The sequence below is a fragment of the Pristiophorus japonicus genome, chromosome 1 (genome assembly GCF_044704955.1).
Source record: "Pristiophorus japonicus isolate sPriJap1 chromosome 1, sPriJap1.hap1, whole genome shotgun sequence".
NCBI lineage: Eukaryota > Metazoa > Chordata > Chondrichthyes > Pristiophoridae > Pristiophorus > Pristiophorus japonicus.
In genome coordinates, this window is record NC_091977.1 from 224,733,713 (window position 1) to 224,759,567 (window position 25,855).

General features: G+C 44.3%; 1 protein-coding gene and 1 long non-coding RNA gene across 3 annotated transcripts in view; one reads left to right on the forward strand and one right to left on the reverse strand.

Annotated features, from left to right (window-relative positions):
- Positions 1-242: 242 nt before the first annotated feature.
- trmo (tRNA methyltransferase O) lies at positions 243-23,395 on the reverse strand. Of its 2 annotated transcripts, none has more exons than XM_070886931.1 (6): positions 23,236-23,395; positions 16,440-16,585; positions 10,555-10,729; positions 9,445-9,602; positions 3,692-4,453; positions 243-1,367 (listed from the first exon to the last, which is right to left on the reverse strand). In XM_070886931.1, the coding sequence occupies exons 1-6, from the start codon at positions 23,352-23,354 to the stop codon at positions 1,150-1,152; spliced, it is 1,578 nt and encodes a 525-aa protein (XP_070743032.1). In that variant the 5' UTR covers positions 23,355-23,395; the 3' UTR covers positions 243-1,149. The 2 variants fall into 2 exon arrangements, with proteins under 2 accessions (XP_070743032.1, XP_070743021.1); XM_070886920.1 differs by having other exon boundaries at positions 3,683-4,453; positions 23,236-23,394.
- Positions 23,396-23,441: 46 nt separating this feature from the next.
- LOC139268605 (uncharacterized) overlaps positions 23,442-25,855 on the forward strand; it is a 41,627-nt gene continuing 39,213 nt past the window's right edge. The window contains exon 1 of the long non-coding RNA XR_011594069.1: positions 23,442-23,528. This is a non-coding gene — a long non-coding RNA (uncharacterized lncRNA). The remainder of the gene's footprint in view (positions 23,529-25,855) is intronic.

Genomic DNA, 25,855 nt, shown 5'->3' on the forward strand with positions numbered 1-25,855 from the left:
AAAGATACACATTTTACCTGAGAAGGGACTTTGAAATATTTCCTCTAGCTTTTCTTTAAATAATTTTGAAAAACTTTAGAACAGAAACTACAAGAAGATTCCAGCAGTGCAGTGAACTGAACTGATGCATCCTGGGACATTAGATACTCTGCACATGCTCAATCTGCACAACCTGAGAAATAATGCGGAGGCCTTCAGTTAAAACAAAACCTTTAACGAGAACATTAAAAGACAAACAACAATTTGATGGAATAATTTAATGTTTTTTGTGAAATATATAATTTTTGTTTAAAGCCTTATTGGACATTGGAAATTTCAATTACTGAGCAAAAAATAGCCATTTTTTTTCTTTCCAAAAAATGTTGCATGACTTGAGAGCACTGTGGCAGTCATTCCCATCACTAACATTACTCATCTTGACAATAAGGAAATTCACGAAAAAATCCAAGGAATTGGCGGTTGAATTTGCTATGGAAATCCCAGATAATGACATAAATAGCAACATTATAGGGAAAACCCCCACAGAAACTTTACCTGTTGGACTTTTTAAGTTAAAGTGCAATAAGTATCATTCACAGTATATCTGAGTAAATAAACACAATATTGTTGTAATGGCTTGGTATTAATGTTACTGATAAACATTTACAAACCAACCTTCAAATTCGTGCTAAAAGTGTCCAGAACCAAAGGACGAAAAAAAGATTAAAATCACAACAATGCATATGGGTAGTCTTCAGATGAAGGAGGGTTAGAGGACAGGCAATAATTGGATCAGATATAATGAATACATAATTCAATTTCCATTTTGTAAACAAAGTCCTTATTTTTATTTTTCCATTATAGAATTCGAAGTCTGCATTCAGAATGGGACTGTCCATGTAAATTTGTCACATCACTGAAGCACCACTAGTGATGAAGGGAACAACGTGACAAGTTTACATAGGCATTTCTATTATAAATGAGAGCATAGAGACACAATGGAAAAAGTTGAAAGGAAATGCGGAGATATAAAATCCACACCCTTGCAGATTTGATATTTAGTAGCATTGTTGCTGATCGTAGGCAGATTGCACTTTTTGTAAAATTACAAACCTATGTTAATGTTCTAAAACTCTATAAATTGAGAATTTATATTCTTATAGTTCCAATCTAAGCCTTCTCCTTCACTGGTTTTATCCTCAAAATTTCAGCAAAGTCATCTCCAAACCAGGAGGTGATGTGGGCAGTGTCCACAGTGAAGTAAAACAACATGTCCTGGCACTGTTTTCTACGATATATGGATCTAGGATCAGCTGATAGCACAGCCACAATGGCAGACTTTGCTTCCTCTATAGACTGGAAATACTTCAGTGATGCTTTGCCTGGATCTGTAAACAGACAGACAGTCAGATTAGACTTTAGCTCTTAAATCTGTCAAAAAATGTAATTCTAAAATTATACAACAGCTATTACAAAATATAACTTCAGCATTCAACAAATGCCATTAAGCTGCTAGATCAAGGTTCCCGATACCATTCAAAAATAATCAGAATTCTGATTTGCAAATTTTTCAGGTTTAACAAAAAGAATTTAAAATAAATCCAAACATAATTTTCACAAAAAGTGACACTGTATATTTGGAATTAGTTCTGCTTGCTCATTTAAGTAATCAATAAGTGGAAGACAATAGTCTTGCAGCTCCCTTAATTGGAGATTATGGTAGTTGTTCTGAACACAGCTAGCAACGGAATTATTTTTGAATAGTTATTTCAAATTTATTCAAATGTTTTGTTTCATACAAAATTTTAATCTGAATGAGAACAGCAGCAATATGATACCACATACTATGGTACATCTCACAAACAGTCCCTTAATTAGCATGACATTATCATAGATCTACATTCTTTTAAGATCATCGTGTAGAGAAGACAGAGGGGAGTACTTTTGAAGTGTAGTCACTGTTGTAATGTAGGAAAATGCAGCAGCCATTTTGCAAACAGCAAATGATAATCAGTTTGTGATGGTGGTTGAGGGATAAATATTGGCCAGAACACCGCCGCTGTCCTTCGAAATAGTGGTGATGAGATCCCACCGGAGATGCAGGGCCTCGGGTTAACGTCTCATCCGAAAGATGGCACCTCAGAGTGCAGCACTCTCTCTCTCTCTCTTAGTACTGCACTGGAGTGTCAACCTGGCTTATCTCTTGAATGGGACTTGAACCCACAATCTTCTGATTCAGTGGCAAGGGTGCTACCCACTGAGCCATTGCTGACACTCTGACAAGAAAACAAAAACAAATCTAGTAGCTGTGGCTTCTCATCACCATTAATCCTGGCGAATGCCTCTGCATACTTTGTAGTGGCATTAAAAACATGCCTTTGGCCACCCAGAACTGCCTTGCCTCCTCCACCAATTTGTTTCCCAGCACTTTGAGCGAAAGCTTCTGGCCAAGTAACGTCAACCTTGGAATACAATTGGAATTTAAATAAAAATTCAGTCTGAAACTGCCAGGGAACTGAATTAACAATTGATTAACTATGTTGGGTTAATGACCATTTCTACTAACAGGCTCAGTTACTCAGCAATCTCAAATTATGTAATCAACATTATTTAAAATATCAAAGTAACAGAAAATCTAATTAAAAAGATTGCTCTTCACAACTTTTCATAATTTTTATGTTGCAAGTAGGTCCAGACAGTGAGACAGTATCTTTAATTTTACACACAGAGCAGACATATAAATGTTGAGAAAACTATTTCAACATAGGGTGAAATGCTTGCAGAAAAGGCTTGAATGCAGAATCCAAGGAAGTGAGCAGTGTTGCAAAGCCAAATTCAATCCCCCCTCTTCCATCCAGGGAGCGCTTTAAGTAGTACAATTTTAAAGGGGATGCAGGAACAGAGACCTGGAGGGTGAATATACACACATTTTTGAAAGGTGGCAGGACAAGTTGAGAAGACTTAAAAAAGCATATGGGATCCTTGGCTTTAGTAACAGAGGAATATAGTACAAAAGAAAGGAAGTTATGGTAAACCTTTATAAAACACTGGTTAGGCCTCAGTTGGAATATTGTGGCTAATTCTGGGCACCACACTTTAGGAAGTATGTCAAGGCCTGAGAGAGCGTGCAGAGGAGATTTACTGGAATGGTACCAGGTTTGAGGGACCTCAGTTACTGGGAGAGACTGAAGAAGCTGTTTTTTTCCCCCCTTAGAGTGGAGAAGGTCAAGAGCAGATTTGATAGAAGGGTTCAAAATCATGAAGGGCTTTGATAGAGTAAATGAGGAGAAACCGCTTCCAGTGGCAGAAGGGTTGGTAACCAGATGATACAGGTTTATGGTAATTAGCAAAAGAGTCAGAGGCAAGATGAGAATTTTTTTTTAAATGCAGCAAGTATTATGATTATGGAATGGAAAGAGTGGTGGAAGCAGATTAAACAGTAACTTTAAAAAGAGAACGAGCCAAATACTTGAAGGGAAAACATTTACAGAGCTGTGGGGAAAAAGAGCAGGGAAGTGCGACTAATTAAATAGCTTTTTCAGAGAGCCGGTAAAGGCACGATGGGCCGAATGGCCTCCTTATGTGCTACAACTATGATACTCGAGTTTGACGATTCAGAAGGTAGTAGATTAGAATGCAGAGATCTAGATTGTGGCTGCCGGTTCCATTATTATTAATACAAGCAGTGCACCATCATTCATACCTGTCCCACCTGGAGCCTGAAATTGCTGCAGATCCAGTTCTGCCTGAGGAGTGAATCGAACCTCTAAGGAAGCTACAGGTGATTGTTTTATCCAAGTCGCAATAGTAGACGAGTGGTACCGAGGTATGTTAATAGCATCAACCTTCTTTGGCCGTTTATTCTGGCGGAACGTGACAGTACCCGACTTCTCAGACTCGAAACAAATAACTTCGTCTTGTTCAGTTATTTGGTTTACAATATCGCTGTGAACCAGCTGGCATTTGATTTTCTCCACAGCTAAGAGTATGTTTTCATGAAAAGCATCATCCTTTCCAACAAGTTGATCAACTTTCTCACTTTTTAGTTCACGCACATAACACTTCCCTTTGTCTGTGGCTTTTCCCATAATGCATGCTGAAATTGTCCCTCCGACTTGTACAGGGGACTGGCCTTCTCCATTGGGAACATCACAGTCTGTCTTTCTGAATGGGTGTGTGCTATCTTTGGGAGGGTGTTGCACCCAATCAGTAAAACAATCGGCTGCTGTCTGTGATGCCACCTTTATGCGGGCTGGTTTTTTATCCCCACTCTCTGCAGTTACCGCCCCAGTGATTGGAATGGCTACACCTTGACACTGCTCATCTGGCACAAGAATCTCTTGATGCGATTGTCTGTCGTTTCTGTTACTTGGTGGGACAACCTTAGGTGTGTCATAATCTGGAATATATGGCTTAATGTCCAGTACTGGTGTTCCTTGTATCATGTCAATTCCCGAAAGATAAATAGTGTCACCTTGAGGTTAGGGAAATAAATTATACACACAAAAAGTCAAAAACGAAGAACATCTTGCACATTCAATGTTACGTATTAAATCACCATGATTATCAACATTCCAAAGATTCAAAGATTGAATCTATCGGTTATCTATCTTTGATGAATACAATTATAATATAAATATTAAAATAAAAGAAGTTTCAAGGGTGAACCAGGCTGTGCAAAACCATGGCAAATTAAGATAACATAAGAATTAGGATTAGTAGACCATACGGCTCCTTGAGCCTGCTCAGTTAAGATCATGGCTGATTTTTGACCTCAACTCCACTTTCCTGCCTGATCCCCATATCCCTCGATTCCGCTGGAGTCCAAAAATCCTTGAATATACTCACTCATCATTTGCAGCTCTTTCGAGTAGAGAATTCTAAAGATTCACAACCCTCAGTGAGGAAATTCCCCCTCATCAGTCTTAAATGGTCAACCCCTTATCCTGAGACTATGCTCCCGAGTTCTAGACTCTCCAGCCAGGGGAAACAGCCTCTCAGCATCTACCCATTCAATCCCCCTCAGAATCTTATATATGTTTCAAATTGTTCAACCCCAGCTGAATTTAAACCCTTCATTCCATCTTTTATCAAGAACACCCAGTCCTCCTGCAGAACATAACATAAGAACATAAGAAATAGGAGCAGAAGGCCACACGGCCCCTCGAGCCTGCTCCGCCATTTAATACGATCATGATTGATCCGATCATGGACTCGGGTCCACTTTCCTGCCCGCTCTCCATAACCCCTTATCGTTTAAGAAACTGTCTATTTGTGTCTTAAATTTATTCAATGTCCCAGCTTCCACAGTTCTCTGAGGCAGCGAATTCCACAGATCCACAACACTCAGAAGAAATTTCTCATCTCTGCTTTAAATGGGCGGCCCCTTATTCTAAGATTATGCCCTCTAGTTCTAGTCTCCCCTATCACTGGAAACATCCTCTCTGCATCCACCCAGTCAAGCCCCCTCATAATCTTATATGTTTCGATAAGATCACCCCTCATTATTCTGAATTCCAATGAGTAGAGGCCCAACCTACTCAACCTTTCCTCATAAGTCAACCCCCTCATCTCTGGAATCAACCTTGTGAACCTTCTCTGAACTGCCTCCACAGCAAGTATACCCTGTTGTAAATATGGAAACCAAAACAGCACGCAGTATTCCAGGTATGGCCTCACCAATACCCTGTACAACTGTAGCAAGACTTCCCTGCTTTTATACGCCATCCCCTTTGCAATAAAGGCCAAGATTCCATTGGCCTTGCTGATCACTTGCTGTATCTGCATACTAACCCTTTGCGTTTCATGCACAAGTCCCGCTGTACTGCAGCACTTTGCAATCTTTCTCCATTTAAATAATAACTTGTTCTGATTTTTTTCTGCCAAAGTGCATGACCTCACACTTTCCAACAATATACTCCATCTGCCAAATTTGTGCCCACTCACTTAGCCTGTCTATGTCCTTTTGCAGATTTTGTGTATCCTCCTCACACATTGCTCTCATCATTGAGCGGCTGCAGGGCATTCTGGGGAGAGAGGGTGAACAGCCAGAGGTCGTGGTCCACATCGGTACCAATGACATAGGTAGGACGAGGGATGAGGTCCTGCAGGCAGAGTTCAGGGAGCTAGGAGAGAGATTAAAAAGCAGGACCTTAAAAATTGTAGTAATCTCTGGATTACTCCCAGTGCCACAAGCTAGTGAGTTCAGAAATAGGAGGATAGAACAGATGAATATGTGACTGGAGAGATGGTGCAGGTGGGAGGGCTTTAGTTTCCTGAGGCATTGGGACCGCTTCTGGGGGAGGTGGGACCTGTACAAGCCGGACGGGTTGCATCTCAACAGAGTCGGGACCAATATCCTCGCGGGGACCAAAAAGCCATGGGAAGGGGACCATGGGCTTGGCAGGATTAACCCCTCCAATGCTGAAACACTTATCCACTCTTGTGTCACTGCTAGACTCGATTATTCGATTTGCCTTCCTTTCTGGCTTGCCATCCTCCACAAACCCCAACTATTCCAAAAATGCAGCCCCCACTACTCCCTGTATTCTGTCTCATGTGCCCATGACCCCCATCTTTGCTAATCCAGATTATCTCACTATCCCCCAATATATTAAAATTGAAATCAATATTGAAATAACCAACACAATCTCGCAACCTAATCCTGCCACGCCCATGGTCCCTTCTCTGTGGCTTTTTGGTTAAGCCCCCCTCCCTTCACACCACTGCTGGAAGCGCCTTGGCCCCACTCTCTGGAACTTCCTCTCTAAATTACTCCAGTTCTTTCCAGCTTTCTGACCAGATTTTTGGTTACCCCTATTAACTGCACCTTCCATGATTCACTGTCTGTTTTCCTGTCTACTTCTATTTGTGCAGCACCGTGGGACATGTTTTATGTTAAGGATGCAATATAAATGCTATTGTTATATAATTTAATCCAGAGAACCAGATGATTCTCATAAAATCGCTTGTGCATTAACACCAACAGGACTTCTTGGCATAAAATGGCATTTAATTTTGCGTGAGTGAGTGAGAGGCCAGAAGATTGGGAAATTTTTGAAAACCAGCAAAGGACGATTTAAAAAATAATAGAGAGAGAGAAGATGGATTATGAGAGTAAACTAGCAAGAAGTATAAAAACAGATAGCAAGAACTATAATAATGGGGAACAGGGAAATGGCAGAGACTTTGAACTAATATTTTGTATCGGTCTTCACTGTAGAAGACACAAAAAACATTCCAATCTAGATAATCAAGAGTCTATAGGGAGGGGGGGGAACTTAAAACAATCACCATCACTAAAGAAAAAGTACTCAGTAAAATAATGGGACTAAAGGTTGGCAAGTCCCCTGGACCCGATGGCCTGCATCCTAGGATCTTAAAATAAGTGGCTGCAGAGATAGTGGATGCATTGGTTGCAATCCATCAAAATTCCCTGGATTCTGGAGAGGTTCTAGCGGATTTGAAATCTGCAAATGTAAAGCCTCTATTTAAAAAAGGAGGGAGACAGAAAGCAGGAAACTATAGACCAGTTAGCCTGACATCTGTCATTGGGAAAATGCTGGGATCCATTATTAAGGAAACAGCAGGACATTTGGAAAAGCATAACAGTCAAGCAGAGTCAGCATGGTTTTATGAAAGGGAAATCAAGTTTGACAAGTTTGGGGTTCTTTGAGGATGTAATGAGCAGGGTATTTGAGGGGGAACCAGTGCATGTGGTATCTTTGGATTTCCAGAAGGCATTTGATAAGATACCACATAAAAGGTTACTGCACAAGATAAGAGCCCACGGGGTTTGGGATAATATATTAGCATAGATAGAGGATTGGCTAACTGATAGAAAACAGAGAGTAAGGATAAATGGGTAATTTTCCAGTTGGGAAATGGTAACTGGTGAGGTGCCACAGGGATCGATGCTGGGGCCTCAACTATTTACAATCTATATTAATGACTTGGATGAAGGGACCGAGTGTAATGTAGCCAGATTTGCTGATGATACAAAGATGGGGTGGGAAAGCAAGTTGTGAAGAGGACACAAAGAATCTGCAAAGGGATATAGTCATGCTAAGTGAGTGGGCAAACATTTGGCAGATGGAGTATAATGTGGGAAAGTGTGAGGTTATCCACTTTGGCAGGAAAAATAAAAAATATTTAAATGGAGAGAGATTTCAAAATGCTGAAGTACAGAGGGATCTGGGGGTCCTTGTGCATGAAACACAAAAAGTTAGCATGCAGGTACAGCAAGTAATCAGGAAGGCAAATGGAATGTTGGCCTTTATTGCAAGCGGGATGGAGTATAAAAGCACAGAAGTCCTGCTACAACTGTACAGGTTATTGTTGAGACCACACCTAGAGTACCGTGTACAGTTTTGATCTCATTACTTAAGGAGGGATATATTTACACTGGAGGCAGTTCAGAGAAGGTTCACTAGGTTGATTCCTGAGATGAAGGGGTTAACTTATGAAGAAAGGTTGAGCAGGTTGGGCCTATACACATTGGAGTTTAGAAGAATGAGGTGATCTTATTGAAACATACAAGATACTGAAAGGGCTTGACAAGATAGATGCAGAGAGGATGTTTCCATACGTGGGGGAATCTAGAACTAAAGGGCATAGTTTAAGAATAAGGGGTGGCCCATTTAGAACGGAGATGGAGGAGGAATTTCTTCTCAGAGGGTCGTATATTTGTGGAATTCTCTGCCTGAGAGCTGTGGAGGCTGGGTCACTGAATATATTTAAGGTGGAGAAAGGCAGATTTTTGAACACTAAGGGAGTGAAGGGTTATGAGGAGCAGGCAGGGAAGTGGAATTGAGCCCAAGGTCAGATCAGCCATGATCTTATTAAATGGCAAAGCAGGCTAGAGGGGCCAAATGGCCTACTCCTGCTCCTATTTCTTATGTTCTTAATCACATTACATCTTTGCAACCTGTTCCCATCTTTGCAGTCTGCAACCAGCTGCCCACTGTTTTCTATACAACTCAAATGCCAGGTAGTTATTAAAAGAGAAGCATAAATATATTTTTTAATTATTTTTTTGAGATACAGTATCCTTTTCTCACAATGAAAAGAGTAAACAAATACTGTACATGCATCATTATGGTCATCAGCAATGTACACACAAGATTTATAGAATTGTTTTTCTGATTCCTTCATTAGTAATTTTTCAATTACTCCCACTGCAGAGCTTAACCTGTCAGAGGGCATATTGGGCTCACGGTCCTTGCGATTTTCTGCCCATTCATTTTCAGGAGTGAACATTGCAGATGGTCATACTGGATATGTGTTCCCATTGGGCAAAGTTCAACTGCCAGAGACTATGAAGTTGTAATACTGTCTTCCTTTGTTTAAACTAATTTCAACTTTTACAGGGAAAAATACCTGGATTTTCACAAGGACTTCTACTTTTCCTGTTTTGATCAAAGTTGCCTTTCCCCCCACCCCACAGAATATTTTGAAGCAGCTTACCTTCGATCCTCTCCAGCTTTGCCAGTGTTAAACCTATTGCATTGGGACGATGAGGACTTCTTGTAGAAAATACTCCAGTTTTTAGGCCATTCAGTCGAGGTGGTTTGACTTTAGCTTTATAGCTCTGATGTCCGTTCTCGTGAAAAACAAAGATAATCCTGCATAAATCAATTGTTATACATTTAAAATTTGGAAATGTGATTACTTCAATAAAAATGACCTTTAAGCACAAGGCTAAAGAATAAGGTTATCTTGGTTTACAGAAGAGACTCAAGAAAAATAGGGAACTAGATCCTACAAACACTGCAGAACTGCAAAAATGCTTTTAGTTGCTGATGGTTCAATATGCAATAAGTCATGCATGATATTTGCAGCTATCTATGAAATGAGGATTAATTCAGCATTCTAGTTTTATTCAGATTTGGTCATCAGAGCAGTTTACAACTAACATATTGTCACCTTTAACACTGAACTTAAAAACAAAATGAAGTCAGGAACTTACAGATAGACCCCTGTAAGTTCTGTACCCAACAGCCATAGTGTTGGCTTCAGAAAAATTTTTGCAATGCGACACGGACCCCACGTTCAAAGCGCTAATGGGGTGCTGGGGAAATTGCCAACATTTTTTCCCAACATGGCCCACACATCCCCTTTAAGTAGCGCCCCACGAGCCTCCTGCAGCCCCATTCACATCCCCTGAAGCTGTTGTTGTCATCGCCCGGCGCAGCTTCAGGGGGCATAGGCCAATTTCTGTTCCAGGGTGCTGCGCACAGTGATGATGTCGTCATCGCCGGTGCAGCAGAGCTCTGTGCTACCAGTTATCGCCGTCGTTAAACCCCCGCAGAATTTAGAGTGAGTCATTAGCGGGGCCGCACCCGGTCGAAGTAGTTTGTGCCCCGGGTGCAATAACAGAGGTGCAAACAACCCCAATTTCGCCACCAAACTTTTACAACATTGGTTCTTGAATGAAAATCAACTTCCAATTTTTCTTAAGTTATAATTACTTTAGAAATGAATTGTAGAAAGACCAAAATTGTACAGCACTGAACTTTTAATTATATTAATCACAAAAACACAAACATACACTTTCTACAATTAAAGCCAACCTACCAGACATGTGAAAATTGATCTAAGCCCATGAGTGAATGTTCCGCATTGGTAAAAATAGTCTTGCTAATTTTAAGTCGTGCACGAGACAAACTACAAATAGTTGGTTGTCGAGGTGTGCCATTTTTGGCAGAGAAGCAGGACTCGATGTATCCAATGGGTACAGTTTGAATGTTTCCTTTAAAAATATACGCATGTAATTTTTTAAGTTTCATTTTATACAATAGAGAGAAGAAATTAGAGTAGAGATACATTACTTACAATCAGCAGACCAAGGGGAAAAATGTTAAGATATACAAACAGACTTGAAATATAAAGTTATGTTAAGCAGACTTGCATATAATAAAACTATATACTGTTATAATCAGTAAACACACAGGAGATTTGACTATTACCAGAGTTGCATATAATTTATCACTATCAGTATTTTAGAAGTGCAATTATTGTTGACCAATTGTTAAGTGCTAATACCCAACATGGCTCTCACAGCTCTGAACCTGATTATAAGCAGTAATTACTTTAGCAATCAAATTTACTTTATCTACATGAACGGCAACTTCAATCTAGTCTGCTCCTGGATTACAGCATTCAAAAAGCACATGGAAACTAGATCAAATAAAAAACAGTTCAATCACAGACATAAAATAGAACCCATAATAAATTAAACAGTTTTTAGAAACATAGAAAATAGGTGCAGGAGTAGGCCATTCTGCCCTTTGAGCCTGCACCACCATTCGATAAGATCATGGCTGATCATTCCCTCAGTACCCCTTTCCTGCTTTCTCGCCATACACCTTGATCCCTTTAGCCGTAAGGGCCATATCTAACTCCCTCTTGAATATATCCAATGAACTGGCATCAACAACTCTCTGCGGCAGGGAATTCCACAGGTTAACAACTCTCTGAGTGAAGAAGTTTCTCCTCATCTCAGTCCTAAATGGCCTACCCCTTATCCTAAGACTGTGTCCCCTGGTTCTGAACTTCCCAAACATCGGGAACAATCTACCCGCATCTAACCTGTCCCGTCCCGTCAGAATCTTGAATGTTTCTATGAGATTCCTGCTCATCCTTCTAAACTCCAATGTATAAAGGCCCAGTTGATCCAGTCTCTCCTCATATGTCAGTCCGGCCATCCCAGGAATCAGTCTGGTGAACCTTTGCTGCATTCCCTCAATAGCAAGAACGTCCTTTCGCAGATTAGGAGACCAACATTGAACACAATATTCCAGGTGAGGCCTCACCAAAGCCCTGTACAAGTGCAGTAAGATCTTCCTGCTCCTATACTTAAATCCCCTAGCTATGAAGGCCAACATACCACTTGCCTTCTTTACCGCCTGCTGCACCTGTATGCCAACTTTCAATGACTGATGAACCATGACACCCAGGTCTCGTTACACCTCCCCTTTTCCTAATCCTGCCGCCATTCAGATAATATTCCGTCCGCGTTATTGCCCCCAAAGTGGATAAGCTTACATTTATCCACATTATACTGCATCTGCCATGCATTTGCCCTAACCTGTCCAAGTCACCCTGCAGCCTCTTAGCATCCCCCTCACAGCTCACACCGCCATCCAGTTTAGTGTCATCTGCAAACTTGGAGACATTACACTCAATTCCTTCATCCAAATCACTGATATATATTGTAAAGAGCTGGGTTCCCAGCACTGAGCCCTGCGGCACCCCACTAGTCACTGCCTGCCATTCTAAAAAGGACCCGTTTATCCCAACTCTTTGCTTCCTGTCTGCCAACCAGTTCTCTATCCACATCAATACATTACCCCCAATACCATGCGCTTTAATTTTGCACACCAATCTCTTGTGTGGGACCTTGTCAAAAGCCTTTTGAAAGTCCAAATACACCACATCCACTGGTTCTCCGTTGTCCACTCTGCTAGTTACATCCTCAAAAAATTCCAGAAGATTTGTCAAGCATGATTTCCCCTTCATAAATCCATGCTGACTTGGACCGAATCTGTCACTGCTTTCCAAATACGCTGCTATTTCATTCTTAATAATTGATTCCAACATTTTCCCCACCACTGATGTCAGGTTAACCGGTTTATAATTACCTGCTTTCTTTCTCCCTCCCTTTTTAAAAAGTGGTGTTACATTAGCTACTCTCCAATCCATAGGAACTGATCCCGAGTCGATAGACTGTTGGAAAATGATCACCAATGCATCCACTATTTCTAGGGCCACTTCCTTAAGTACTCTGGGATGCAGACTATCAGGCCCGGGGATTTATCGGCCTTCAATCCCATCAATTTCCCGAACACAATTTCCCGCCTAATAAGGATATCCTTCAATTCCTCCTTCTCACTAGATGCTCAGTCCTCTAGCACTTTCGGAAGGTTATTTGTGTCTACCTTCGTGAAGACAGAACCAAAGTATTTGTTCAATTGGTCTGCCATTTCTTTGTTCCCCATTATAAATTCACCTGCAAGCGACCTACGTTTCTCTTCACTAATCTTTTTCTCTTCTTATATTTATAGAAGCGTTTGCAGTTTTTATGTTCCCGGCAAGCTTCCTCTCGTACTCTACTTTCCCCCTCCTAATTAAACCCTTTGTCCTCCTCTGCTGAATTCTAAATTTCTCCCAGTCCTCAGGTTTGCTGCTTTTTCTGGCCAATTTATATGCCTCTTCCTTGGATTTAACACTATCCTTAATTTCCCTGGTTAGCCACGGTTGAGCCACCTTCCCCGTTTTATTTTTACTCCAGACAGGGATGTACAATTGCTGAAGTTTATCCATGTGATCTTTAAATGTTTGCCATTGCCTATCCACCGTCAACCCTTTAATTATCATTTGCCAGTCTACTCTAGCCAATTCACGCCTCAAACCATCGAAATTACCTTTCCTTAAGTTCAGGACCCTAGTTTCAGAATTAACTGTCACTCTCCATCCTAATAGAGAATTCTACCATGTTATGGTCACTCTTCCCCAAGAGGCCTCGCACAACAAGATTGCTAATTAGTCCTTTCTCATTACACATCACCCAGTCTAGGATGACCAGCTCCCTGGTTGGTTCCTCGACATATTGGTCTCGAAAACCATCCCTAATAAACTCCAGGAAATCCTCCTCCACCGCATTTCTACCAATTTGGTTAGCCCAATCAATATGTAGATTAATGTCACCCATGATAACTGCTGTACCTTTATTGCATGCATCTCTTATTTCTTATTTGATGCTGTCCTCAACCTTACTACTACTATTTGGTGGTCTGTACACAACTCCTACTAGCGTTTTCTGCCCCTTGGCATTCCGCAGCTCCACCCATACCGATTCTACATCATCCAAGCTAATGTCCTTTCTTACTATTGCATTAATTTCCTCTTTAACCAGCAATACCACCCCGCCTCCTTTTCCTTGCTGTCTATCCTTCCTAAATGTTGAATACCCCTGGATGTTGAGTTCCCAGCCGTGGTCACCATGGAGCCATGTCTCCGTGATGCCAATTACATCATACCCGTTAACTGCTATCTGTGCAGTTAATTCATCCACCTTATTCCGAATACTCCTCGCATTGAGGTACGGAGCCTTCAGGCTTGTCTTTCTAACACACTTTGCCCCTTTAGAATTTTGCTGTAATGTGGCCCTTTTTGTTTTTTGCCTTGGGTTTCTCTGCCCTCCACTTTTACTTTTCCTCTTTCTATCTTTTGCTTCTGCCCCCATTGTACTTCTCTCTGTCTCTCTGCATAGGTTCATACCCCCCTGCCGTATTAGTTTAACTCCTCCCCAACAGCACAAGCAAACACACCCCCGAGGACATTGGTTCCGGTCCTGCCCAGGTGCAGACCATCCGGTTTGTACTGGTCCCACCTCCCCCAGAACCAGTTCCAATGTCCCAGGAATTTGAATCCCTCCCTGCTGCACCATTCCTCAAGCCACGTATTCATCTGAGCTTTCCTGTCTTGTCTTGAGGTTCATTAATTAGCCATGGCATGCAGCTTGAATATATTACAAGTTGTACCTCTCCAGTCCGGCACCCTTGGGACCTGACCGGTGCCAGACTAGAGGATTTTCCGGACCACAGGAGGTCACGCTGACTCTAGACTTATCAGGTACTGATGACAGCACTTGGGCTCCTGAACGCCTCCGCCACCCTCCGGCTGCAAAACTCGGGTTTCGTTCCCTCTCCACACCGACCTGGCCTAGGAGAGAACACCAGAGGCTGCGGGGAGAAGAGGAGCAGCCTTATATAAGAAATAGGAACAGGAGTAGGCCATACGGCCCCTCGAGCTTGCTCCGCCTTTCAACAAGATCATGGCTGATCTGATCATGGACTCAGCTCCACTTCCCCGCCCGCTCCCCATAATCCCTTATCGTTTAAGAAACTGTCTATTTCTGTCTCAAATTTATTCCATGTCCCAGCTTCCACAGCTCTCTGAGGCAGCAAATTTCACAGATCCACAACTCTCAGAAGAAATTTCTCCTCATCTCCGTTTTAAATGGGTGGCCCCTTATTCTAAGATCATGCCCTCTAGTTCTAGTATCCCCCATCAGTGGAAACATCCTCTCTGCATCCACCTTGTCAAGCCCCCTCATAATCATACGTTTCAATAAGATCACCCCTCATTCTTCGGAATTCCAATGAGTAGAGGCCCAACCTACTCAACCTTTCCTCATAAGTCAACCCCCTCATCCCCGGAATCAACCTAGTGAACCTTCTCTGAACTGCCTCCAAAGCAAGTATATCCTTTTGTAAATATGGAAATCAAAACTGCACGCAGTATTCCAGGTGTGGCCTCACCAATACCTTATATAGCTATAGCAAGACTTACCTGCTTTTATATTCCATCCCCTTTGCAATAAAGGCCAAGATACCATTGGCCTTCCTGATCACTTGCTGTACCTGCATACTAACCTTTTGTGTTTCATGTACAAGTATCCCTAGGTCCCGTTGTACTGCAGCACTTTGCAATCTTTCTCCATTTAAATAATAACTTGCTCTTTGATTCTTTTTGCCAAAGTGCATGACCTCACACTTTCCAACATTATACTCCATCTGCCAAATTTTTGCCCACTCACTTAGCCTGTGTACGTCCTTTTGCAGATTTTTTGTGTCCTCCTCACACATTGCTTTTCCTCTCATCTTTGTATTTGTATTGTCAGTAAACTTGGCTATGTTACACTTAATCCCTTCTTCTAAGTCGTTAATATAGATTGTAAATAGTTGGGGTCCCAGTACTGATCCCTGTGGCACCCCACTAGTTACTGGTTGCCAACGAGAGAATGAACCATTTATCCCGACTCTCTGTTCTCTGTTACTTAGCCAATCCTCCATCCATGCTAATATATTACCCCCAACCCCATGAACTTTTATCTTGTACAGTAATCTTTTATGTGGCACCTTGTCAAATGCCTTCTGGAAGACCAAATATACCACATCCACTGGTTCCCTTTTATCCACCCTGTTTGTTACATCCTCAAAGATTTCCAGCAAATTTGTCAAACATAACTTCCCCTTCATAAATCCATGCTGACTGTGCCTGACCGAATTTTGCTTTTCCAAATGTCCTGCTACTGCTTCTTTAATAATGGATTCCCAACATTTTCCCAACCACAGATGTTAGGCTAACTGGTCTATAGTTTCCTGCTTTTTGTCTGCCTCCTTTTTTAAAATAGGAACGTTACATTTGCAGTTTTCCATGAACAGCATGGGACGCCACCCCCGCCGGGACTGATGCCGAACCAGGGATGCTTCCGGACTGGAGAGGTCCAACCTGTATTTTAAAACTTTTCATCTCAAAAACTGATTTTGTCAGTTCGAATTGAACAAATCAGATCATTCTTTAACAGGTAACATAATAATACATGCGTCAACTGTTCCTGGCAAACACTGGAGATAATTTCAATTAGAATAATAACATAGAAGAGAATTTCATACCTTTCTCCAAAGACAGAGACACTTGGTCATCTTGATTTCTGATGGGTACATAATCCCGGATGGGCACCTTTTTCAAACTATTCAGAAGGGAATGTAGGTCCTCAATAGATTTCTTGTGTACATGGACAGCTTTGTTGACTTGCTGCCTAACATTGTATATGTAAAATCACAGATCAGCTATGCTTTTTTCTTCTGCCCTCATGAAAAATATGGATACACATTTCAGAGCAGCTTCCTCTATGCAATGGGACCCAGAACTTTGAAGCAACCTGGAAACTATCCATCCCCAGAAAAACATCAACTGGATACTCTGTATAGCCAGCAGGGCACTATAGTAAAAGGGTATTTTTTTATGGCAGTGTAATTTTCACTGCACAATGGAGGAGTACTTCAAAGAAAAGTCATCATCATCGGCAGTCCCTCGAACAAGGATGACTTGCTTCCACATGGGTTCACAGATGTTTCAATGAAGGACATGTTCCAGTCCTGAACTCCAATTGAAGGGGTGGAAGATGCCTGTGCGTGGATTTTTTTTTAAACGTGCGGTGACCGTTGCACATCAGCCACCACACAGGCTCGACAGAGCTGGGCCTTTATCCAGTGGCAAGGATTAACCAGGACGACTGGAGACCTGCTCTGCTGCACGGACCTAGTGCATACACATATCGCAATGTGGGCTGGCCCATGCTGCCCCTGGCTCTTCTGGGCCCCGTACCCTCATTCGCCGCATCTCCGCCACAATCTCTTGCTGCTCCTCCGCCACAAACATTTGTCGCACCTCATATTCCTCATATACTAACCTATTGTTTCCCCCCCCCCCACCAATCACAACAGCAAACCCCCGCGCCCGCTCACAGGGGCAAAGATTTACGCCCGTTAAACAATAAATATTTAAACCCAATTGCCAAGTTCCGAGCACGAGCCTCTTTCAACTGAAATCATCGCCGCAAACAAAAGTAATCCCCCTTCAACAGATCTATCTACATAGCTTTAAAAAAAAAAAATCCTTTGGATTCCTCCTGCTGCTACAGACATCTTCGAATAATCATTTTGGTTATGTGACATATTTATAGAATTTCTACATGCTTTATAAACAATTTGCATTTATATAGCACCTTTAACGCAGAAAAAAGGCCAAGGACACATCAGACTAAAATAGACATTAAGCCAGTAAAGATATTAGAAAGGATGAGCAAAGGTTTGGTCAGAGGTGGGTTTAAAGGATGTGCTTAAAAGGAGAGAGAGAGGTGGCGTGGCTTTAGGGAGGGAATTCCAAAGCTTAGGGTCTATGCAACAGAAGGTACGGCCACCAATGGTTGAACGATTATAATCAGGGATGCTCAAGAGGGCAGAATTAGAGGCCAGACATCTCGGGGGAGAGGGGGAGGATGGTTTTGCGGCTGGAGGAGATTAGAGATACGGAGAGGTGAGGCCATGGTGGGATTTGAAAACAAGGATGAACATTTTGAAATCAAGGCGTTGTAGGTCAGCGAGCACAGGGGTGATGGGTGAGCGGGACTTGGTACAAGTTAGGACATGGGCAGCCAAGTTTTGGATCACCTCTAGTTTACGTAGGGTAGAATGTGGGAGACCAGCCAGGAGCGCGTTGGAATAGCCAAGTTGAGAGTTAACAAAGGCATGGATGAGGTCTTCAGCAGCGGATGAGCTCAGGCAAGGGTGGAGACGGGCGATGTTACGGAGGCGGAAATAGGTAGTCTTAGTTATGCTTCAGATATGTGGTCGAAAGCTCATTTCAGGGTCAAATATGACACCAAGGTTGTGAACAGTTTGATTCAGCCTCAGACAGAAGTTGGGAAGAGGGATGGAGTCAGTAGCTAGGGAACGGAGTTTGTGGCGGGGACTGAAAACAATGGCTTCGGTCTTCCCAATATTGAATTGGAGAAAATTTCTGCTCATCCAGAACTAGATGTCGGACAAGCAGTCTGACAATTTAGAGACCAAGGAGGGGTTGAAAGAAATGGTAGTGAGGTAGAGCTGGGTGTCATCAGCGTACACGCGGAAACTAACACTGTGTTTTCGGATGATGTCGCCAAGGGGCAACATGTAGATGAGAAGTAGGAGGGGGCCAAGGATAGATCCTTGGGGGACACCAGAGATAACGATTCAGGGGGGTGGGGGGGGGGGGGAAGAGAAGCCGGTGATTCTCTCTGGCTACGATTAGATAGATAAGAATGGAACCAGGCGAGTGCAGTCCCACCCAGCTGGACGATGGTGGAGAGGAGTTGGAGAAGGATAGAGTGGTCAACCGTGTCAAAGGCTGCAGACAAGTCAAGAAGGACAAGGAGGAATAGTTTGCCTTTGTCACAGTCGCAAAGGATGTCATTTGTGACTTTGATGAGAGCCGTTTCGGTACTGTGGCAGGCGCGGAAACCAGATTGGAGCGATTCAAACATGGAATTGCACGGATTTAGGAGGCAACAACACTGACTTGAGAAGGGAGGTTGGTTTTTTGAGAAGAGTGATTTAAGGGAGAGGGGGACAGTACCATGAACAATGTCAGTTAATATGGCAGCCAGAAAAGGAAGTTGGGTAGTCACCAATTTGTGGGAATAGGAGCAAGGGAGCAGGAAGTGGGTCTCATGGACAATATGAGCTCGGAAAGGTCACGAGGGGAGATCGGAGAGAAACTGGAGAAAGATGCAAGGACAGGGCTAGGGCAAGGGGGATCCTTCGAGAAAGGTTGGGCCAGTGGGCTAGGAGAGCATAAGAAATAGGAGGAGTAGGCTATAGAGCTTGCGCCGCCATTCAATACGATCATGGCTGATCTGATCATGGACTCAGGTCCACTTCCCTGCCCGATCCCCATAACCCCTTATCGGTTAAGAAACTGTATATCTCGGTCTTAAATTTATTCAATGTCCCAGCTTCCACAGCTCTCTGAGGCAGCAAATTCCACAGATTTACAACCCTCAGAGAAGAAATTCCTCCTCATCTCAGTTTTAAATGGGCGGCCCCTTATTCTAAGATTATGCCCCCTAGTTCTAATCTCCCCTCAGTGGAAACATCTTCTCTGCATCCGCCTGGTCAAGCACCCTCATAATCTTATGTTTCGATAAGATCACCTCTCATTCTTCTGAATTCCAATGAGTATAGGCCTAACCTACTCAACCTTTCCTCATAAGTCAACCCTCTCATCTCCAGAATCAACCTAGTGAGAACCTTCTCTGAACTGCCTCCAAAGCAAGTATATCTTTTCTTAAATATGGAAACCAAAACTGTACGCAGTATTCCAGGTGCTACCCACTGAGCCATAGCTGACACATTGAATGAACGGAAGAGGCCGAACAGAAGGTCTTAGTCTTAGAGACAAAGAAATCCATGAGCTTCTCACACTCAGGACGTCCGAATGTGCTTTACAGACAATTAATTACTTTTGTTCTGTGGGAAATGAGACAGCCAATTTGTGCACAGCAAGGTTCCACAAACAGCAAGCAGATAATGACCAGATAATCTGTTTTAGTGATGTTGGTTGAGGAGAACCCCCCCCTGCTGTTCTTGGAAATAGTGGCATGGAATCTTTTACATTCACCTGAGGGCATTCAGTGCCTCGGTTGAACGTCTTATCCGAAAGACGGTAGTCAGTAGAGAGAGAGAGAGAGAGAGAGAGAGAGAGAGAGAGAGAGTACAACTGAAAATATGGAGTGTGAAAAGAGTGGGGTTCGAATGGGTGACGTGGAGAAAAACACTAGCCCAGACTCAATGGGCCAAGTAGTCTGTGCTGAATTATTATGCAAATCTACAATAAATTGCCTGGATTTTTCCATCCCATAAATAAATCCCATTCTGTAAATGGAGCGCTCCTGTACATGTCTGACCCGGCTACTTCCATTCCAATGTGTCAGCTATGGCTCAGTGGGTAGCACTCTCACCTCCCGGAGGTGAGAAGGTTGTACACTCAGGTCCCACATCTGAGACCTGAATACAAAAATCCAGGCTGACACTCCTGTGCAGTACTGAGGAAGTGCTGCACTGTCAGAGGTGCCGTCCTTCTGATGAGACGTTAAAACAGAGGCACTATCTGCTCTCTCAAGCGGACATAAAAGATCTCGCGGCACTATTTCAAAGAAGAGCAGGAGAGTTATCCCTGGTGCCCAGGTCAATATTTATCCCTCAATCAACATAACAAAAACAGATTCTCTGATCATTATGACACTGCTATTTGTGGGAGCTTGCTGTGTGCAAATTGGCTGTCACGTTTCCTACATTACAACAGTGACAAATTCCAAAAGTACTTTTTACAAAAATTTGTTCCAGGGATGTGGGCGTCGCTGGCAAGGCCAGCATTTATTGCCCATCCCTAATTGCCCTTGAAAAGGTGGTAGTGAGCCACCTTCTTGAACTGCTGCAGTCCTTGTGGTGAACGTACTCCCAGTGCTGTTAGGGAGTTTTCCAGGATTTTGACCCAGCGACAATGAAGGAACAGCGATATACTTCCAAGTCAGGATGGTGTGTGACTTGGAGAGGAACCTGGAGGTGGGGGTGTTCCCATGCACCTGCTGCCCTTGTCCTCCTAGGTGGTGGAGGTCGCATGTTTGAGAGGTGCTGCCGAAGAAGCCTTGGTGAGTTGTTGCAGTGCATCTTGTGGATGGTACACACTGCAGCCATGGTACGAGGGAGTGAATGTTTAATGTGGTGGATGGGGTGCCAATCAAGTGGGCTACTTTGTCCTAGATGGTGTTGAGCTTCTTGAGTGTTGTTGGAGCTGCACTCATCCAGGCAAGTGGAGAGTATTCCATCACACTCCTGACTTGTGCCTTGTAGATGGTGGAAAGGCTTTGGGGAGTCAGGAGGGGAGACATTCGCCACAGAATATGCAGCTTCTGACCTGCTCTTGTTGCCACAGTATTTATATGGCTAGTCCAGTTAAGTGTCTGATCAATGGTGACCCCTAGGATGTTGATGATGGGGGATTCGGCAATGGTAATGCTGTTGAATGTTAAAGGGCAGTGGTTAGATCTCGCTTGTTGGAGAGTCACTGCCTGGCACTTGTTTGGCACGAATGTTATTTGCCATTTATCAGCCCAAGCCTGAATGTCATCCAGATCTTGTTGCATGCGGCCATGAACTGCTCCATTATCTGAGGAATTGGGAATGGCACTGAACACACTGCAATCATCAGCGAACATCCCCACTTCTGACCTTATGATGACGCAGCTGAAGATGGTTGGGACTAGGCTGTAAAGCGCTTGGAGCAGCTCTCCACCGGCTGGAGTGGCAGCTGTCCTGCAGGAGCTGTTGCTCAGGAATCCGTACCTCCACGACCGAGGTTTTAGGTGGCAGTCGGACGAGAGGACTGTGGCTGGTGAGGTGACCAGGGTCAGGGACCTGCTCGATGGCAGAGGAGCGGGCTGGATGGCGCCAGACATGCTAAATTCGGCCGACGTCCGCCGCGCGGCCGATGCCATCGAGTCACTAAAAACAGCTCTGGGCCCTGACTCTGTTCGGTGTGTCGAGGAGGCTCAAGCACGTGGGGAGATCCCGTCTGAACTGACCCCCGTCCGGACAGGATTCCTCATCGGCGCCAAACCTCAGAACCTCCCTCGGGAGCCGGCGCCTCATAACTTGAGCCGCCTCAGGGAAATCCCCTCCGTGCCTTTCAGTTCTGCGCGGAGGGGTTTCCTATACGGGCTGCTCCTGCACACTCTCAACCTTGCCATCCTCATCTGCCGTCCGTACACGCCATGGCGCAACATCTTGCCGTCCGGAGGAGGCGGGGGTCCTCGATGGAGTGCACTCTACGCGGGTGTCCTCCCACTATTTATCGGGGACTTGGCCTGGATGGTGGTGCACGGAGCAGTGCTGTGCAACAAATTTTTAAGCCGGTTCACGGACTCCCAGGCCGCCTGCAATTTCTGCGGTCTGGAAGAATCTGTGTTCCACGTTTTTATCAAATGCACGAGGTTGCAGCCCGTTTCATTATTTAAAGGGGCTGCTCCTCAATTTCTGGTTGCACTTCAGTCCCACACTCCTGATCTTTGGGCACCCTGTGCGGAGGGGAGCGGGTAGGTCCGAGGGCATCCTCGTAGGACTGCTCCTGGGCACGGCCAAGGGTGCCATCAGCCGATCCAGGCAGCGGGCGGTCGAGGGGGTCGTTCAGCCCGACTGCCTGCCTCTCTTCCGCGCTTACATCCGGGCCAGGGTGTCCTTGGAGATGGAGCACGCGGTGTCCACCGGTATGCTCGCGGCCTTCCGCGAGAGATGGGCACCGGAGGGACTGGAGTGCATAGTTACCCCCAGCAACCAAATTTTAATTTGATTTTATATGTTTTAAAGTTTAATTTGCTTTAATTGCTGGATTTTTAGTGTCCCCCTCCCCTTTTATAGGGGGCACTTGTAATATATGGCTTTAATGCCCCCCCAAAAAATCACAAAAAAACCCCACAAAAAAAAACATTAATTAAAAAAAAGGGGCAGTTAAGTGTCTGGAGTGTCCCCCAGATCGGGGGGCACTTGATCTAACGGTTATTTTGTTCCCACCCAAAAGAGTTGTAAAGCGCTTGGAGACCTCCGGTGGTCGTGAAAGGCGCTATATAAATCCAAGTCTTTCTTTTACATTACAACAGTGGCCACACTTCAAAAAAGTACTTCATTGGCTATCAGGCGCTTTGGAACCTCCCGACGTGGTGAAAGGCATGACAAAAATGCAAGTTCCTTTCCTTCCACGGAGATTCACGCAAATGAATGAAGCCACTGTAGGCCCCAGGAGTAGGCGGGGGAAGAGTGTGTGGCGCTGCCGTGTTGTTGCCCTCGGCCGCCCCCGCCCAGCCCCCGTTACCTCAGATTCTTGAGCTCGGCCCTCAGCGCGCGCCCCTGTCCCAGCAGCTGTTCGCGGTCCGTCCTCGTGCCGGGGCGGCCACTGATTCCTGGCTTGAATCCCCGCTCTGTTCCATCCATTGTCCCAAGGCCAACGGCTGTGTGCGCGCGCCGCAGCACCCGCTTACACCACGTGACCGGCTGGGCCCTGATTCCCTGGGAGGGAGCCAGTTACCACGGCAACAGGTGGGCGCCGATCAATTTGTCCTTTTTTTGCGTGAAGTTGCTGGAGCAGCGGCCACAATTATACAGCAGGTAATTATCGTATGTAAAAAAAAAAGTGGAGTGCTATTTCTGTCCATTCTAGAGTTTATTCGTTCTCCCACCTTCCACTCTCTGGAAACTTGAGCCCATCCAAAACTCTGCTGCCCAGTGTCCTAACTCGCACCAAATCCCATTCACCCATCACCCCTGTGCTCGCTGTCCCGCAATGCCTCGATTTTAAAACTCAAATCCCTGCACAGCTTTGTCCCTCCCAATCTCTGTAACCTCCTCCAGCCCTACGAGATCTCTGCGCCTTTTGCATATGACTACACTTCAAAAAGTATTAATTGACTGTAAAACGCTTTGGGACATTCGGTGGTCATGAAAGGTGCTATATGAATGCCAATTTTTCTTTCATCGCTCCACTATTGGCCGCCGTGCTTTCAGCTACCTCGGCCCTAAGCTCTGGAATTCCCCTCTTGAACCTCTCAGCCTTTCAGTTCTCCTTTAAGATGCTACGCAAAACCAACCTTTTTGACCAAGCCTTTGGTCACCTATCGAAATATCTCCTTATGTGACTCAGTGTCAAATTTTGTTTGCTCCTGTGAAACGTCTTGGGACGTTTTACTACATTAAAGCTGCTATATAAATGCAAGTTGTTGTTGAGGCAAATGCGAGCAGTAAAGCACAGTTTTAAAGAAAAATCAAGGGCTACACAGAGCCTGGTAACTTTATCCAGTGAACAGCTGAATCACACAGGCCAGGAAGGCCCCAGGTTCAATCCTGGGACTGGGCTGGAGCTGAGTAGGCTGATCTTCGCTGAGGGACAGTAGGGATGGCAATTGTTTTTATTCCCTCAGGACTGCACTGAAGTGTCAGCCTAGATTTTGTTCAAGTGTCTGGAGTGAACATTGGGTAAGAGAGGATTTGGTTCAGCTGTGATGTCCCTTGTGATTCAATATCCTGCTGACACTAAGAAAAGATTGCACAGTCTAATCTGTTCAGTCCCAATCACTTATTTCTTCACATATGAATCTAATTCTCCCTTAAACTTTTCTGTACTATCTACCTCCCTGTTCACCACTATGCATGAAATAGTTAAATCTGAGCTATCTGTGTACCTTTCCTAAACTTGGAAGCTTGCCTCCACCCCTGGTTCAAGGGTATGTGGCAATCTCAAACATGTTATTGCGGAGTCAAATTATCTGTTCTCTTAAGGATCTTGAATAATTGTACCCCCTCCCCAATGCTCCTAAATGCCATGACTGCATGCTTCATGTCCCCCACCACTGTCCTCCAGCCTACACTTTTCCTGGTTCTCTCTCATTCTTTGTAACCACCAGACCCCGTAATCTCTACTCCCAAACCACAGGATCACACTACTCACCTGTACAGGAAGCTGCAACTCCCCACTACTGCAAAACCCATTTTTACAGCATACTTGCTATCTACCTGCAACCTGGAACATCTTCTTTGCCATATTTCCTTTATACAAAGGTAAGAGGTAAAATTAACTTCGTTAAACAAAGTTTTGCTAATTAATCATGGTCACTGATTTACATGCACATATGATGGAATTTGAGACTGAAATGTCGTTAATGCTCCTATAATCACTGGTCAGTGGTTGTGTAATATATTGTATTACAAATAAATATAATACAATATACTATAAATAGAGCTGGAGCGGTGGGCCCTTCAGCATCGTGGGCCACCCCAATCTGCGCGAGAACATCAGGTCGGAGCTGCAAAAAGAGCTGGAGCGCCGGGCCCTAGGACATCGTGGGCCACCCCGACCTGTGTGAGAATATCTCCGCAGGTCGGGGCTATAAATAGAGTTGGAGCGGCGGGCCCTTCACCATCATGGGCCACGCCAATCTGCGAGAGAACATCTCTGCAGGTCGGGGCTTCAAAAAGAGCTGGATCATGCCACTGCAGCTTCCAGCACGAGCTGACACAAATGTGTAACAACTTTGAGGTGGGCGGCTGGGTAATGTCATCTGAACCCAGGTCGGCGTTTGGAGCGTGGGCAAGAACATCAGCGGGGCCCTTGTACAGTAGAGGAGTGAGAAGGTCGTGGCGGACTTGCCATGAGTGTTTTTGTGGCGGAGGAGTGGTGAGGGATCGTGGTGGAGGTGCAGCGAATGAAGGTACGGGGCCCAAAAGAGCAGAGGGCCCAGAGGCAACACGGGCCTGCCCACACTGTGATATGTGTGCGCACTAGGTGCGTGCAGCAGAGCAGGTCTCCAGTCGTCCTGGTTAATCCTTGTTACTGGATAAAGGCCTAGCTCTGTCAAGCCTGTGTGGTGGCTGATGTGCAACGGTCACCACACGTTAAAAAAAAAATCCACGCACAGGCATCTTCCACCCCCTCAATTGGA